The following is a 17,951-nucleotide window of genomic DNA, read 5'->3' as shown; positions in this document are numbered from 1 at the left end:
CTGAAATATTAAACTCACACCTGCATATTTCACAATATGTGACCGTTCACGGCGAATAAGCCGTAAATTCCTCCCCCGGTCAATTTTGTTTTATTTCGTGTTTAAAAATAAACATCATAAACTTTAAAATGGTATATCATTTGACTTCAAACGATATCCTGAAGCGGGGTTATGGTTTGTTAAACTTTGCTCCTGCAACAAAATTATAGCTTTTTTTGTTTCTACGTGTGTCTCTTTTTCCACATTGCTGGCAATAAATATCAAACAGTCATAATTGGCGGTCATTTCAAATCATCCCCAAGTCAACGAGGTTTAAGAAAGTTCTTTCATTGTTAATTGTTGGTTATGCATACCTATACAAAATACAATGCCTGGTAACCCACCACTTGAACAGGATTTAGCAAAAGCAAACAAAGACCAGAGCTATTAAAAGTTCTATAGCCATCTAAGGTAGAAGCTTATTATCCACTTCAACAATAGGATAATTGATTAGTGTTTCACTATCAAAATGAGATTGATGTCGGGCCAGCTTAAGTTACCGATGAATACGACCTTCGTACACATTTTACACCGTAACTCAGAATACAATTTAGGGAATTTACGGCTCATTTGTGCTGCCGGGTCACATATGACAGTAATGGAAAGAAAAGTGCAAATGCATGTCATTTTTTAGCACACAGATTTGACCAGGTAAATGCCAATATCTTACACAATCTAGGATGTATTAAGAACTTAAAATCAAGATGCATAATTGGATTTGGGCAGTTGATGAATTGAGCAGTTGATCTGAGATCTAGGTCAAGTAATGCTCATCACTCCAAAACAAGCTTAATCCCTTGCTTGCCATATTAATGTATCATCCATAATAGTTCATACATACCTGTTACAACTTACTCCACACTAAAAAACCCATTTCATGATAGCATCAATATAGTTGTATGAATTAAGAATTACCGTACAGTAAGTTAAATTTTACAATCCATGTTTTCTCGTTTCTTTTCCCTTTCGTTTGTTGTACTTTATAATCGTTTTTCTTGCTTACAGGGAATCCGGAAGTACCCTTTCATTATTTTCATAGATGTACAATTAGTGTTCTTTCTTAAACCTCTCTTGTAACTGCAAGTACTGTATTTGACCTAATTGGTGCCACAAGCGCATAAGTTAGTCAGTCATTTTCAGGGGGCACTTATTAAAGCGATGAAATGAAAGTAACAAATTTGCAAATTTACATGTGTAAACATTCAATATACAGTATTTGAAGTAAAAATTATATAATACTGGAAGATTTAGATGGTAGAAAATTTAGACACAGGATTTATACAGGTGAATTTGAGAAACGGGCACTTGGACAGTTGTCGCTGAAAAATTCTATGGGGGGGCTTATTAGGGAGGGGTGCTTATTAGGTTGAATACGGTAATAGTTTGTGCAGTTTTTACATTCTTAACACCTCTGGAAATTTTTACTCCAAATTAGCCTAGGCAAAGCCCGGAAAGGCAATGCAAGATATGAATCGAGGTAAAAGAGATGCATATGCACATATGCAGAAATATGAATCTGAAAATTGGTGATTTGGGGATAATGGGTACAGTACTTGTTGAAGTGATGAATTAACAACCCAGTGTCAACATGAAGTGTTATCATGTGTTCAATATTAACTTACGCACAATGTTTTGTTTTTTATTTGAAAACTGATCATGATTTTAAGATATGTATTTTCATACTGCGGGACCTGACATGTTTGCTGACTAAGCAATTGTAAATTTTAATACATTAAATACCAGAGTTATTTAATTGTAGCCCTGGCAGAGAACAGCACATTTTTGGAGTTAGTTGGTTTTGCTATTTATAGTTTGTTTCTCTGCTGATTATTTTTCTATGAGTGGTACAAAATAAGATTATGTGGATATTAAAAGTGCTACCTTTGGGCAATTCAAGAATTTCAAGTTTACATAAATTAAAAACTGGTCAAATTTTGTCCAAACCCATGGTCCAAAATATTCCTCAGTCAGACAAATCCAGAAAATTCTTTCAGAGTTTACGTTACGAGCAAATGATAATGCTCTGATTTTGATGCAAATGGTCTCAAATTACTTTAACTGTCTTAGCAATTTGAATGAAGAACAGTTTGCACTTCCTAAAATATGTTGTTGCCTAGGTAACATAGTACAAAAAGTCCATGTCAAGACTGAGTAGACAATAACATGTATTTTCTTATTGCCATGGTTACAAGTCAATTTAGGTAGCGCAAAGGTCGTAAGATGTAAAAACATTTTCATTTCTTACATTTTACAGGGGTGTGATTTTTCCGGATTTTTTTTTTTGTCGCTTTTGGAGTGGCCCTGGACCAAGAGCTAAATGCTTAACAGAGATGTCACATTTCCGGAATTTTCAGTTTCCGGATATGAGAAAATCTCCAATTTTAAAATGAAAATTCCTTAGAACCCTGACTGGATGATTTATAGACACACTGTACTGTGCAAAAATGGTGATGCAATTTCTCATGTGTATGTGAATGATATGATACTGGAAGTATGCATTCACAGATAATAAATGTTTTTATACTATAAAGTGAAGTATTTTAACAGTTTCTCATTTTTGCATTTTACCCCATGAAATTGCATCTCCAGTGGTGCTCAAGTGTGTAAAACCCCTCTGGCTTCGGGGGGCTTCGCCCCTCTACCCCCACCGGGCGTTGCCCCTGGACCCACCAGGGGCCCTTGCGGGCCCCTGCACCCCGGCCAACAGGTGAGAGCTTGGCTCGCTCCGCAATTTCATTGCCTTGGGGTTTTTTCTTAAAGCACCAATCACACCCCTGATTTTAAGTACAGTACCCTTTTCAATAAAATGATTTAACTATTCTACAGCATGTCTGAGTTAATTGATCAAATAACAGGTGATATGCAGCATCATATTACTATTGGCAAAGCCAACACAAGAAATTTCTATACGTCTTCACCTACTAACATTTTTTGTTGTGTGGTTTGCAGAGAGCTAATAATCCCCACCCTCAATTTAATACTTGGACTCAGGTGCAGTATTTGGGCTCAGGTGCATTACTTGGGCTCAGGTGCATTACTTGGGCTCAGGTGCATTACTTGGGCTCAGGTGCATTACTTGGGCTCAGGTGCAATACTTAATCATATTTTAAGTTTACACAAATTGTGATATGCACTTGCAACATTTTGAACTAATTTGATACTAATATTTCACATTTATTTTACCTTGCATTAATACGAGCCTCCCTCCATGTTCTTGTTGATTGTTTTATTTTATCATTGTGTGCAATATGAATAACACTTTCTCTAATAAATCACATTTCTTAATAAACATTTAATTGTTTACACTATTGTGCATTGACCATGATATTTCTTGAATTTAAGTGAATAAGCAGCTCATATATTTTTAGAAATATCTGCTATCACCCCAATTTTCAGCTGGGCCTTTAAAAAGAACTGTAGAATATCGAAGAGAATAAGCTCCAAAAATAAACAGTAATAGTATTTTTTTTAATGGATGAAAAATGTTGAAGACCTGAGTAACAGAAAGAATTAGTTTCAGAAAGTTTTAACTTTTTAAACATTTTTTAACAGTTTCAACATTTTTTTTTGAAAATTAAAATTTTCAAAAAAAATGTTGTTTAAATATGCATTATTTATCATTTCTCCCAAGGATTATCATAAAACTCATTTGATGCTTTTCAAATTGTATGTACCTCACACACAGAACATACATACATACATCATTATTTTATTTCATTCAAATCAACATACAAAATATATATAAAAGACACAAAATTTGAATGAGGAGATGCTCAAAAGCCCAAAGGCCTGAAGCGAGCGCCCTCTTGCACTACCCTAAGTTACAACATACAAATTTAATACACAAACTTTACAAATAAAAGAAAAAAGAAAGAGGAGAAGAACATGCAAAGAAAGAACCAATATTAATATTTATAACATTTCAATAAATAGACATTCCACAGTTCACACAAGAAATTGATAGTTGGGGTGGAGATGGGTCATTAAATAATGCCTAAATGTTGGTGCACTCTTAACCCCCTTGATACTGCTGTCATCTAACAGCATTTCTGATTGAGTAATAACTTCAAATGCTCATTTCAATTGCCAATTATGACTAGGCTTTAAACTATTTCTGGTCAAACTTTCATTTGCAGATGATCTTATTAATACCCTCTTTGATTGGTTCAAAATTGGACAGAATATGCAAGAATTAATTTTCACATAATACTACAAATTCGAACTTTTGTTTGAATTAGATAGCTACATGTTGTTCTTTAAGTAAATGTGGTTTGTACTGTGCACCCAGTGCAGTCTGAAAATAATAAATCACACAACACACCATTCAAATGTTTGCTTGTTTCTGCTCCTCATCCAATAGACTTACACTCACCATTGACGATGTGGACGAACAAGAGGGACAATTCAGGGACAAGAAGTTGCGTACAGACAGCGTGCTTCTACCTGGGAAGTCTCCCACCAGATGCTAACATCCAGGCGGGAGTCCTGCCGACGACGGCACCATTCGTTGGTTGTATTATCAACTTGGCCTTTGACGGAGAGTGAGTATAGTACTCAATGATATCTCTGAGGGATTATTAGTGCTTTCCAAAATTCATTTGTTTTTGCATTTTTGGAAACAAGCGTAGATATGCTAATATGCTATTCCATTTAAAATCCATACTTCCCCTGTGGAAGATTTTGGGAACACCTTCAACAAGGGGAGCAAGTTTTTCAAATGTAATTGGTCAAAGTTAATCATTTTGAAACCCACACTCCTCCTGTATTGTGGTTTTACCTATATCTTCCACAACTGGAGTGAGTATTTCAAACGGAATCTACCCACTTATCTATTCTATTTGAAACTCATACTCCCTCTGTGGAAGGCTTTAGCTAAATCTGCCACAGAGGTAGTATGGATTTTAAATGGATGAGCCAATGAAGGGAACATAGCAAACACATGAAAGCAATCTGATGAAGACAAAATGTGTCATCAAAATGAAGTACTGTACTGACGCGAGTAGAGTCCCACCTTCGAGTAAAGTCCCACCCCCAAATTTTCAGAAATTAAAAAAAAAAAAAAAATTTGTATGCAAATTGAAATCATTAATAGAGTATGACATGAGTACAAATTTATTCAAAACACATAGGCCTACAATATTTTTTTTTTTTTTTGAATTTGAGTATAGTCCCATCCCCTAATTTTGAAAAATGTTCACCCAAAAACGGGGTGGGACTATACTCGCGTCAGTACGGTATGTCCATAGTTTTGTTATTGGGTGAATAAGGCCGATGGATTCAATGAATTCAGAAACCTACGTTCACCAGCTGTTGAGGCTTGGGCCTAGGCACTTATGTAAAAAGTTCATTGGAGTAACTAACTACCTAGGGTGGGGGTGCGAGTTAGTTCAATTTCGACAGGTGTTATTTTGATTTGTAATGAATCGTTCTTGGAACCTTCATCGGGTCACCCAATTACAGTGCTTGTATTGCTCTGTTTGTACTATTAAAGTAGGTAATGGGGATACGCATCCTGCAAAGAACAAATAAACACAATGGGTAACGATTGCTCGCTACAAGAGGAAACTGAATATAATTAATAAGAAAGAAAGAACAGTTTACCAACCCAAATCGTTACAATTAAACAAGACAACAATAAACACAAATCCCAACCGCATACTACCCAACTTGAAAAAAAGCAAGGGAATATGCCGGCATGGGATTCGAACCCACAACCTTTCGATCTCTAGACGGGACACTCCATCCATTTGGCGACCAGAAACGGTGGTTAAAACTGGGTCTATATGTGAGCAGTCGAGGTGTACAATACTAGGCCTGTTATCGACTATCGTTTGTGTCGATATGACCCTAAATCCGACATGACAAAATAAATTGTCCTTTTTCGACACTTTACGACACATATCAAAAAGGGCAAAAAATGAAATCTCCATGCTACTTTGTCTGAATAAGCTTACAGTACGATCATGTTTTCATCGGAAAGTCAAAAATTACCTCCCGAAGTTGACCCGAACCCGGAAGTAGTATAAACCAGGAAGTATGTTTACACCGGAAGTTGGCAATCGTAACTCATATCAGCATGATTTTAAGCTTATCTGTCAAGTTTTTTTATGGATTTTTAAATCTCATTACGGGTTTCGACATGTGTCGAGTTGTCGTTTTTTTCCCCGACGAAGTATTGAATTAGAAATCATGTGTCATAACAGGCCTATACAATACACGCCAACAAATATTACGCAAGTTTGTACTATGTTGTGTTTCTTGTTTGCAGGTTGTTGAGTATGATATCAAATTTGAGGGAAGAAAGCAATGCCATTACCAATACCTGTCCAATGGATATCATCAGTACAACACCTTCTGGTCTCAATGTGACAGGTAAGTAATAACTCGTCATTAAGGGATGGGGTATGAACGTTTGAACAGTATTTATTGTGGGACAAGAGAGGACATCAGACATATCGAATTGCATTCTGAATACGAAGAATGTCCTTCTGATATCAAATGATTTTGATTTTTTGAAATTTGCAATGTAATACACATTTTATGGCAAATGATTAAAAATTGATATTTTGATATTCAACAATACTCAAGTAAACTTTAAATCTGATGATTTATACATAAAGTGTATGTAGGTGGGATGAAAAGCCGACGATCAATAGAAAATGTTGACCTTTCGTATTGAAGATATGGATTTTTTTCCCAAAACACCAAAAAAAAAGATCTTTTTGGGAAAAAAATCCACATCTTCAATATGAAAGGTCAAAATTTTCAATTGATCAAAATTGATGATTAAAACCATGTTTTTGTGTGAAGATCACATGTCCGGAGATCTGTAAAGAAGAGGTCCGGATAAGGGAGATTGGATTTTATTTGACTGAGATAAGGCCAAAAAATGGTTTGTCTCAAAGCTCAGCATGCGATTTGTAAAATCTTGCAATTTGAAAAAAAAAAAAAAAGAAATGCAGAATTTAAATTTCAAAAAAAAATTATATTTTCAGATTTTTTTTCTCAAAATACCAAAAATTACCAAGTTGGGAATTTTTTTTTTTTAAATCGCATTTTGAATTTTTTTTTTTCAAACCACTTGTGGGCTTTGAGACAAAATTTTTTTTGTTGCCTAATTGGTGTATTCTACAGGTGGATTAACAGCCACACTACCAGCAGAGATGATGACTACAAAAGCACCCATGCAGAAATGTGAACTACCCTTGAATCCTAGCGAAGGCGAGAAGGATCCAGCTGACGAGGGCGCCTCCCAGTTTGGCATTACATCAAACAGCCATTTTGCATATCCTACTTTGCCAGATGAGTTTACAAAAAGGTGAGACTGAATAGGGGATACCTAAGGCCCGGCAAAAAACGCGATCTCGCTTTTCACGCCGTGATTCTCGCTATTAACCAATTATCTCGCTTTAAAAAAAAGTTTCCAAGCAGTGCACTTACTATAAAAATGTTGCTTTATGCCATAAAAGTTCGCCAAATTCCATTAAAATGCAGTTCCAACTTCGCCAAAGTGCAGAATTCAGCAGCATTGCAATCACAAGGTCGAGTGAAAAACCCATGCTTTACTCAATAAAAACTGACATTTCATTTCAAATGAGTTCAAGTTTAGGCCAAATATCATTATATTTATTGAATTACTGGAATATTTTGACTATAAAACATAATTCAAGGTCAATTTTTTGTCACTTTTTTGCCGTCTGACGACAAGGTAGTAAAGGAAGCACATCCTCACTGTTGTCATTGGCGAATCTGAACAACAGAGGGCTTTTTTATGGAATTTTTTTTTTCGGATTTTCGATTTTCGGGCGCTTTTAAAGCTTCTTGTGCCATTTTCCGGGGAAATCTCGCTTTCTCGCATTTCAATACTTTGGATCTCGTTTTTTACTTCAAAAAATTGCGTTTTTTGCCGGGGCTTAGGGATACCATATTGTCTGTAATAAATGTCCTAGGGGCATTGCATTTTTCCGAAAGGGGGGCGTTTATTAGAAGTGAATTTTCAATGAAAAAAACTATAAAATCTGGTTCAATTTCCTGATGGTGCTCCTGTAGAAATAGGGATTTATGACTATACTAATACTACTACCATGGCGGCGCCCACAGAATCGCATGGAAAATGACATTTTTGTGGTAAATACAACAAAATTACATCCGTGCATCGTCAACTCAACAGATCACTGCGGGCCTATAATTTTAACCATGTCCAGCATATAAAGCAGTCAATATTTTTTATATACCGAATAAAATGGATTTTTGTCATGTGATTGGTTAAAAGAATATATTACACTGTTCTGTTCAAGAAGAAAAATTTTGATTTTGATTTTTCAGTGGTACCATATCTCTGGACGTAAGAACAGGCGCATTCAGTGGACTTCTATTCTACGTGTCTGATAAAAGACAGTTTGACAAGGAGTTTGCATACCTCATGGACGGCAAAATTGTCTTTGGATTTGATTACGGCAGCGGTCCTGTTAGTATGACATCCGACATAACCATTAATGATGGGGAATGGCACAGTGTAAGTACGAAATTCAGCAACAGATCAAAATCAGAACCTATAAAATGTATAACTACCTGCCGATTGGCCAAAAAGAAGTTTTCATTATCAATTGGCCCAATCAGCAAGAAGGTTAGAACAATTTCACCACACAAAAAAATTGGGGTGAATTATTTGCAAAGCTCCATTCTGATTGGTGATTAAAGTGAAGATATCATGTAATTGACCAATCAGAGGCAATGTTAGATCGGCAGGTAGTGCTCAGGGGGTTAAATGGAAGTTCTTCTGTGCTAATTGAATTTTACTCCAGCATGTTTGGTTTTGCATTTCCTTTTTGTGAATCATTACATTGGGGTATTCCATTGGAAATCCACACTACCCCTGTGGAAACATGAGACTAAGTGAACTTTCAAATCCTTGAAAGGATACTTAATAAAAAGATGTTTATTTAATCAATATTTAATAGTTGAACTATGATAATCTCTATTCAAACCTGTGTAAGGCAGGAAACTAATTGTCCCATTACTCAGAATTTAACAATTTTGCAAAAATATCAAGGTATCAAAGTTGTCCATATCTTGAAAAGTATTGATGCTATTTATATAATTTTGGTATCATTTAAAAAGCTTAATGTCTAGTGCTTACATTTGTATTCAAATCATGAAATGTCAAAAATGTGACTTGTTCCTGGTTTTGTCAGAGCGGGGTCACATTTGTGACGTGTCATGTCAAAAGGAGACACTTTTGGGCAGGTTATCAATTTTGAGGTTTTTGCATCTTAAATATAGAGATATTTTGCTCCACAACACCCTTTTCCCGAATGAAATCGGACATTACTAAGCAAAGATATTGAGTTTGTAAGTTGTGGTATTATAAAATTGCAAATTGAGATACTGGCCTTTGAAAATATTGTTGACAATGTTGAGCGTAGGAATTACCTTGAAGAATGTCTCAAAAAATAAAAGATGCCAGTTATTCCGGTCTGAAACTATCAGACAATATTTTGAACATTAATTACATCACAAATTAAATAAACCCAAACTGTGAAAAAATCACCCCCGGTCATATTTTTGGCTATTTCTCCATTTACGATCCTGCCCAAAAGTGTATCCTTTTGACATGACACATCACATTTGTGACAATACCTTACCAATCATTATATTTTGTTTCTCTATCCCCCCAATAGTTGGAGCTAGAGCGTTTGAAGAGGGTCGGCATCATCAGAGTAGATGGGGTGGATGTCGCCAAGGGTGAGTTGGGAGGAAGTAGTGAATATCTGAGAACAAGCGACCCGCTGTATATAGGTGGCGTACCTGCTGACTACGCAACAAAGGGCGTTGAGGTGAGTGGATTGATTTACTTGATTGGTTAGTCTAGAGTCAGAAGTTTTTCGTTTTACAGAAAATGGAAGAAAATCACGGAATCTGAGGTACAACACAGAAAATGACATTTTTGTTTGATGTGACAAAAATTGTTAAAAGAAATTAATGTTAAAACCTATCATGAGATGTGTATGTCAATTTTTATGATGAAAATACTGTTTATTAATACCAAAATAAAGGCATATTACCTAGACATGAACCCCCTATATCCCTCCAAACATTGTAATAGTCAGCCTATTATCGTGAGAATATTCCAATCAGAGTATATTGATCACAATATTGAACACTTTATTAAGCCTATTAAGGTTACACGAAGAAACGATAAAAAAAGCGATAAAAGACGTATAAAGTTGTTCTCTAAAACCGCGTTTTCTCAGCAATCAAATATCGCAGTGAGTCAAATGTTGGTGCATGGATGTATCTTAACATTATTTTTGTGTGTTTATACAAATTTTTAGAATCCGTTTGAAAATCCTTCGTTTAAATCATTTTTACGCACCATGTTCACAAGATCAAAAATACGTTCCATGCAGTTTATTTCAAATATTCGCTCCGTATAAAACCACACCGAGTGATTGTTTTCTCCTTTTTTGTATTGTACTACAAATCGACCAAAGAAATAATGCTGCCATGGGGAAGAACCAAATACAGTACCGATTAAATTTTATTAGCCCGTTTTGGGAACAATTTTCGAGAATCTTGTACCACAAAACACTGTTATGTTACATTATCGATATCTGGATTGTGGAACGTTAATTTTGATTTCTAACTGCCTACATTATTTCTCAAAAGTATGTCGATTCCTTTACCATTTGAATTTCACTCCAAATTTAAGCTACTTTTGCAAAAATCGAGGTTTTTCGCCATCGATACCTCCGACATTTACAGCGGTGATGAGATTGTTTATCATAAGAGCCTGGTATGCACTATTCCATAATAGTCAGTTTGAGATCAATCGATTTCACAGGTAACTCAGTAGCTCAATCGGTTAGCGCGCCGATCTCACGTTCGACTATATAATACTACAGTTTTGAGCTGGACAACTTTCGTACGTGTTCGAGTCCCTACGTGGTCCATTCCATCTATTTTATTTTATTTTTCTCTCACTTTTTCTTTTTTTTTTTCTTGTTCGCTTTCTTTCTTTCTGACTGCAGCGATTGATTGTTTTTGCCCGTTTTTTTTTTTATTATATAATTCAGGAATTTTTAGGCTATACTAGTCTAATAGGCGCGCCTATGAATATATTTTTTCAAATTAGATTAACAAAATATTGGTTGTTGGTTTTTTTACTGGTTGTTGGTTCGGTTACTATTGTTGTAGGCCTATATATATTGCATAATCAGGGTATAAATAGGCATACTAGGCCTATTATAGCCTATAGAAGCATTGATTTATTTCACGACAGATATCATCCAGGATAATTTTAAAAATTAAAAATTTAGAAAATCCAAAGGAAAATTGCCGAAAACGGCTGCCCACAATCACCCCCCCATCAGCCCATATGGTCCTATCATGGTCCTATCATGGTCGCCCCTTCCCTATCCCTGCAACATATAGGATAACTCACGAGCCGTGGTTTGTCCGTTCAGATTGACACACTCTTGTACGCGTGAGTTCATTCTTTTCTGCATGGCTGTTTCCATTATTAACTTACGCCCCTCTGGAATCAAGCCTTGAAAACCAATTGTATTTAACCTTAAGCTTTATTCATGACACTGATTTACAAATTTTACAACACTTCAGACTCTATAGCTTATGTACAAGCTTGGAATGAACTGCACTGATATGTAGGAATCAAGTTGTACTACATGTATGTCCCTTTTAAAATTTTGTGATTCTGAAAAGTATTTTTGGAGCTTTATCAAAATTATAGCATTCAGTAATTTTTATTAGGACACTGTACGCTTAAGGGATGGGGTATGAACGTTTGGACAGTATTTATTGTGGGACATTAGAGCACATCAGACATATCAAATTGCATTCTGAATACGAAGAATGACCTTCTGATATCAAATAATTTTTATTTTTTGAAATTCGAAATGTAATACACATTTTATGACAAATCATTAAAATTTGATATTTTTCACATTTTTGATATATAACAGTCCTCGAAGTAAATTTTATAAATCTAATGATATATTCTATTAAGTGCATGTAGCTGGAAGGAAAAGCCGACGATCAATTGAAAATTTTGACCTTTCATATTGAAGATATGGATTTTTTCCCCAAAAGACCTAAAAATTTTTTGTGTTTTGGGAAAAAAATCCATATCTTCAATACGAAAGTCAAAATTTTCAATTGATCGTCGGCTTTTCATCCCACCTACATACACTTAAAGTATAAATCATCAGATTTATAAAGTTTACTTAGAGTACTGTTAAATATCAAAAATATCAATTTTTAATGATTTGCCATAAAATGTGTATTACATTGCGAATTTTAAAAAATCAAAAATATTTGATATCATCAGGACATTCTTCGTATTCAGAATGCAATTCGCTATGTCTGATGTGCTCTAATATCCCACAATAAATACTGTCCAAACATTCATACCCCACCCCTTAAACATACTGTAAATGCTCTAAACAGGGTGCATGCAGATCCTTGAAAAGCCAAAAAAGTGATTGAAAGTACTTGAAAATCAAATTCCCTTTTTAAGGCTTTGAAAACGCGTGAAGGAATTTTGGTGGTCAAAAAGTGTACGAAATCCTGAACTGTACAGTGTGCAAATAATATTAGCCTTCACAGAAATTTAATGAATTTCAGCATTATATAATTCTTGGTTTGTGTAGGGTCTTTACCAAAAGTTCGCCCTGACAAGTGAATTCTTGGCCTATTTGAGACAGATCATTCCCTACTAGATGCAGTAATGTACCTGGGATTCATAGAACATACGCACCAAACACAGTTTTCACTTACAAACCAATTCTTTAATACTCGTTTATTATTCACAATACTGCAAAATAGCTATTTAGTCGGATTTTAGTGATTTAGTGCATTCAGTGGTAGAACAAATTGTAATTACCAAGGGTACAAACCGCCATTTTGTCTGTCTGATTGTTTACACGACTTCTGCGCAAGTCCAGAGATGAGCTAAATTTAGATCGCTTTAAATTAAGGGCGCACCACACATAAATGCTTAAAAGCCTAAATTGGCACCAACATTTTGAAAGTTCAGAAACCATTTCTTAACATGTCTACAAGTGCTAAAACCCAGGTGCAGTATGAATACCTTCACCTGTTTTTGTATGTGTAAGGTACTTTAAAAAATTAGTTTTTTGGTCCTTGAAAGTCCTCCCCAAGACAACAATTTTATTTTTTGTCCTTTTGTGCAAGTTTTTGTGTCTTCCAAGTGTGATGATTTTGTGGATGTACTAATGACGTTGTCATCTTTTTTTTTTTTTTTGGATCAGACGGGAAAATCTCACAGCCTTCTGGGATGTATAAAGAATGTGGCCCTGAATGGACAGATAGTAGGAGATCCAGATACTCAGCTTGATGTAGAGCCGTGCAGTGGCATCAAAGAACCTGGTGTGTTCTTAGGACCTGCAGGAGGACATGTTGTTCTAGGTAAGTGTACATGCGTGTATCTCACAGGGGGAGGTACTCAAGTTTGATTTGGGTTGGGACACGACTCGAAAAATCTTAAGGTGCACCTATGTGCAAATTTTTCAAGAAAATTTGACCCATTTTTATTCCTGGTGGACAGATTTTTGCATATAGGGTATAATCTTCTTCCACGGTAAACCAAACAGCTTCCGTGGTAAACCTTATAGCGCCATCACTTGATGAAAGTACGTTATTAGTAGGCGTGAGTTAAAAGCTATCTGGGCTAGAACTATTGCGACTGTAGGGGTGAGCTTGCCTACAGGTAAAAAAAATACTTGTGGCGGTTATAGGCCTATTACACGTTTAGTTAAGGGCAACGGGGTGGAAAGGAGGTAGGCCTACTACGGGATGTGCGACAGATTCGGGGTGCATTTTGGTTTATTGATGGCCCTCAATTTCATGAAAATTTGGTTTAAGAAAGATTGTTTTTATTAATTTTTTTAAATTAATTTGTTTCCCAAATTTTTATCGGAAAGTGTGCCATTTTTTTTTTTTTTTTCCATGGCGTGCGATATTAATAAATAGGCCTATTAATATAATTTTTAAATGCTATTTTATTATTTTGTTATTATTTGAAAATCTAAAATAGTATAAAATCGTATAGCATATGATGCCTTAAATTAAAGTTTAAAACGTTCTTCCAATATTAATAACTATTATTAAATAATTCCTAACATCTCGGACAACACGCCCCCCCTCCCCGGCCCAATACACACACCCCACACCCCTACACCAACAGCCACATGGCGAAAAGTCTATACCTTGCACATCGTGCACGCGCGCGTGCACCATCCAGCATTGTCCCGCTAAAATACACTACCCTATTACGAGCAATGGAATAGCCCGTCAATCATGCACAGTGGTTGCTCCTGGAAGGAAGATTATACCCGATGTGACGCGGTTGCTCATGGAAGACAAGAAGGATTATACCCCTTTTCGATTTTTGACCAAATTTAACAAGAGTTTGTGAAAATTGAAATTTGGGCTCCATTTAGGTGAAAGTCTAGTATTTGAGTATTTTTTTACGCCTCCACCAGCAAGTCGTGTAACAGGATAGTGGCACTCTCATTACCAAACCATTCAAACATATATATGGTACTTGAAATCAAAATCGAAAGTTATACCAGCATAATAATATTAATACAAATTGTAACACCTAAGACTCGTTCTCACAAAATGAGCGGAAAGTCGCCAGGGACAAAATAGAGATATGTTTCATTGAACTTGTCATAAAGGAACAAAAAAACAAAGGAATTCTGTATTGAAATATTGACTCTTAAACACTAAGTGAGGGAGCAATAAGCCCAATCGGCATTGGAAGTTTGCAATGCATTGTAGGACAGTTTTTGCAGTTTTAGGACACTTTGTCCTTTGACCTTTCAGAAAATTCAGGAATATTGGGTTTTTGTATGTACAAAATATAATCCAAAATGTTTTACAATATTTAAAACAAATATAAAAAATATTAGTGTTTTATAAATTAATTATTTGGTATTTTTAATGATCACAATTGTGACAATAATAAGAAAATTAATAATAATTACGTACATTTTCCCGATATGTCAGAGGTCAAAGTGTCCTAAAACTGCTCTCAAAAACCGGAAGTTAGAATGGCGATTGGGCTTATTGCAACCCTCGCAAGTTGTATATGTGACCCGTTCCGACAAAACCAAGAACAATTTGCATTTTGGACATTTCATGATTTGAATAAAAATGTAAGCATGGGACAATAAGCTTTAAAATGATACCAAAATTATATACATAACATCAATACTTTTCAAGATATGGATAATTTTGTAAATGATACCTTGATATTTTTCGTAAAATGATATTCCGAATAATGCGCTAATTAGTTCCCTGCTTTACACAGGATTGAATAAAGATTATCGTAGCTCAACTGTCAATTAGTGATTAAATAAACCTCTTTTCAGTAAGTACTTTCAAGGATTTGACAGTTCACTCAATCCCAAGGTCAAATACCATGAAATTAAGAATTCCAAAATTTGATTTGTTTTATGGGAATGTCATCTTTAAAGGCCTATAACTCAAAAACATGCCTGATGACTTGTTCCGGGTTTTGTTGGCGCTGGTCACATATTAATTTAAAGCATTTGATCTGGAGGTTAAGGGATCTAAAATGAGCGTTTATTGCATTTCGACAGTATTTTTTGTGGCACATGAGAGCACCTCAGACCTATCGAATTGCATTCTGAATACAAGCATTTTATATCAAATAATTTTAATTTTTGAAAATCAAATTATAAAAATTTGATATTTTTCAAATTTTTGATATATAACAGTCCTCGAAGTAAATTATATAAATCTAACGACATATTCTTAAAGTGTATGTAGCAGGGAGGAAAAGCCGACGGTCAATTGAAAATTTTGACCTTCCATATTGAAGATATGGATTTTTTTCCCAAAAAGACCTAATTTTTTTTTGGTGTTTTGGGGAAAAAATCCATATCTTCAATACGAAAGGTCAAAATTTTCAATTGATCAGATTTATAAAGTTTACTTCAAGTACTGTTAAATATCAAAAATATCAATTTTTAATGATTTGCCATAAAATGTGTATTGAATTGTAAATTTCAAAAATCAAAATTATTTGATATCAGAATGACATTCTTCGTATTCAGAATGCAATTCGATATGTCTGATGTGCTCTAATGTCCCACAATAAATACTGTCCAAACGCTCATACCCCAGCCCTTAAGAATCAGGACATAACTTAAAATGACAAAGTTGCACATTTGCTCTAATTTTGGTGGAAATTGTTTGCATTGCTTACAAGTGGTGTAATCAATGGGGTATTGTTTCAAAAAGAGTTACAGACTCCTGTACTTGATGTTCATTTTGTGAATGCTGATATATTCTAGTGATGTTTTATTCTGTTTAATTTCTTGAATGTTTAACACATTGGTGATGTGTGCGTTTAAATTAACACACATCAATGTGACAGAAACTATGCATTATTATGACATATTATTGTTAAAGAATGAATGTTTATTAGGGTCGTCTTCAGATTTTGATACTGTTGTTTAGCGTTGAAGAATGGAAAATTGAAGGTTGAAAATGACTTGCGTGTAGGCCTACATGTCTTCCGCAATTGTAAAGCGTTTAACGGATCATGCGTGCGTTAAATCCCTAATACACTCTCTGGATATATGCTTATTAATTTTGTTCACAGATCCAAATTACGGTGTTGGTGCAAAGAAGGAAGTGCGGCTGTCAATCAAGCCTAGGACATCATCTGGCGTTATCTTCTCTGTAGCGGACACGCCGCAGGGTGATTTCCTTTCTCTTGAGATGGTGAATGGAACGGTGAGTAGGGGTCAAAGGTCATCGACATACGAATCGAAGAAAACAAAATACAGCAAAATTTTTAAATACGCGATATAATACAAATTTTATGACAAGTTATTAAAATTTGATATTTTTTAAATTTTTGATATAAAACAGTCCTCGAAGTAAACTTTTTAAATCTCATGACATGTTCTTAAAGTGTATGTAGCATTTTTTCCCAAAAGACCTAATTTGTTTTGGTGTATTTTAGGGAAAACTCCATATCTTCAATACGAAAGGTCAAAATTTTCAATTGTCGGCTTTTCATCCCAGCTTCATACACTTTGAGTACATATCATTAGATTTATAAAGTTTACTTTGAGGACTGTCAAATATCAAACATCAATTCTTAAGCATTTACCGTAAAATGTGTATTATATCGCAAAAAAAAATCAAAATTATTTGATATCAGATCAGAAGGACATTCGTATTAAATAATAATAATAAGAAGAAAATACATTTATAGAGCGCTTTAAACGTAGTTTCAAAGCGCTGTACATTAAAATATAAATATAAATATCAATCAGTATTCAGAATAAGGGTGTGAATTCGAGTCCCGCGAGAATACTATTACCCGGCAGGTTAAAATTTGTTTTTTTTTTTCTGGTTTTCTAGTGTCCCTGGACTTAGACCTAAATGCATGGATCATTCATGGTTGACCTAAAAAAAAATTGCACAATGTTTTGTGTTTTTAATATGAAAATTGATAACTTGTATTCATGTCATACTCTATTAATGATATCAAAATGCATTCAAATTCAATGCATTTTGATATCATTAATAGATATTAATAGATATTGATTTGCCCATCAGAAAAATTACTAATGGATCTTGTATCGTTTTGTTGTAGTTGTATCTACGCAGTGACAATGGTGGTGGTGAATTTGAGGCTAAATACAAACCCGATGAAGGTGCGTTCTTCATGTGCGACAGCAACTGGCATGACATTGTTGGTAAGTTTAGAAGCAAAATATTCATGACCATGGCTTAAAATGTGTTTTTTATTGAGTGAATTCCATCCTATATTCTGTAAAAATTACAACTTGGAAACCTGGTCATATGATTTTTGGAAAAACAGTGAC

General features: G+C 34.9%; 1 protein-coding gene across 1 annotated transcript in view; it reads left to right on the top strand.

Annotated features, from left to right (window-relative positions):
- LOC140166676 (laminin subunit alpha-like) overlaps positions 1 to 17,951 on the top strand; it is a 134,348-nt gene that overhangs the window by 112,606 nt on the left and 3,791 nt on the right. Inside the window, 9 exon segments of the mRNA XM_072190174.1 lie at positions 4,400 to 4,475; positions 4,477 to 4,580; positions 6,308 to 6,411; positions 7,174 to 7,357; positions 8,365 to 8,554; positions 9,720 to 9,875; positions 13,329 to 13,485; positions 16,715 to 16,848; positions 17,720 to 17,822. Of these exon segments, the coding sequence (XP_072046275.1) occupies positions 4,400 to 4,475; positions 4,477 to 4,580; positions 6,308 to 6,411; positions 7,174 to 7,357; positions 8,365 to 8,554; positions 9,720 to 9,875; positions 13,329 to 13,485; positions 16,715 to 16,848; positions 17,720 to 17,822 (1,208 nt within the window).

The sequence above is a fragment of the Amphiura filiformis genome, chromosome 12 (genome assembly GCF_039555335.1).
Source record: "Amphiura filiformis chromosome 12, Afil_fr2py, whole genome shotgun sequence".
Taxonomy (NCBI): Eukaryota; Metazoa; Echinodermata; class Ophiuroidea; order Amphilepidida; family Amphiuridae; genus Amphiura; species Amphiura filiformis.
The sequence above is the reverse complement of the archived record's forward strand: the minus strand, read 5'-3'. Positions and strand labels throughout refer to the sequence as shown.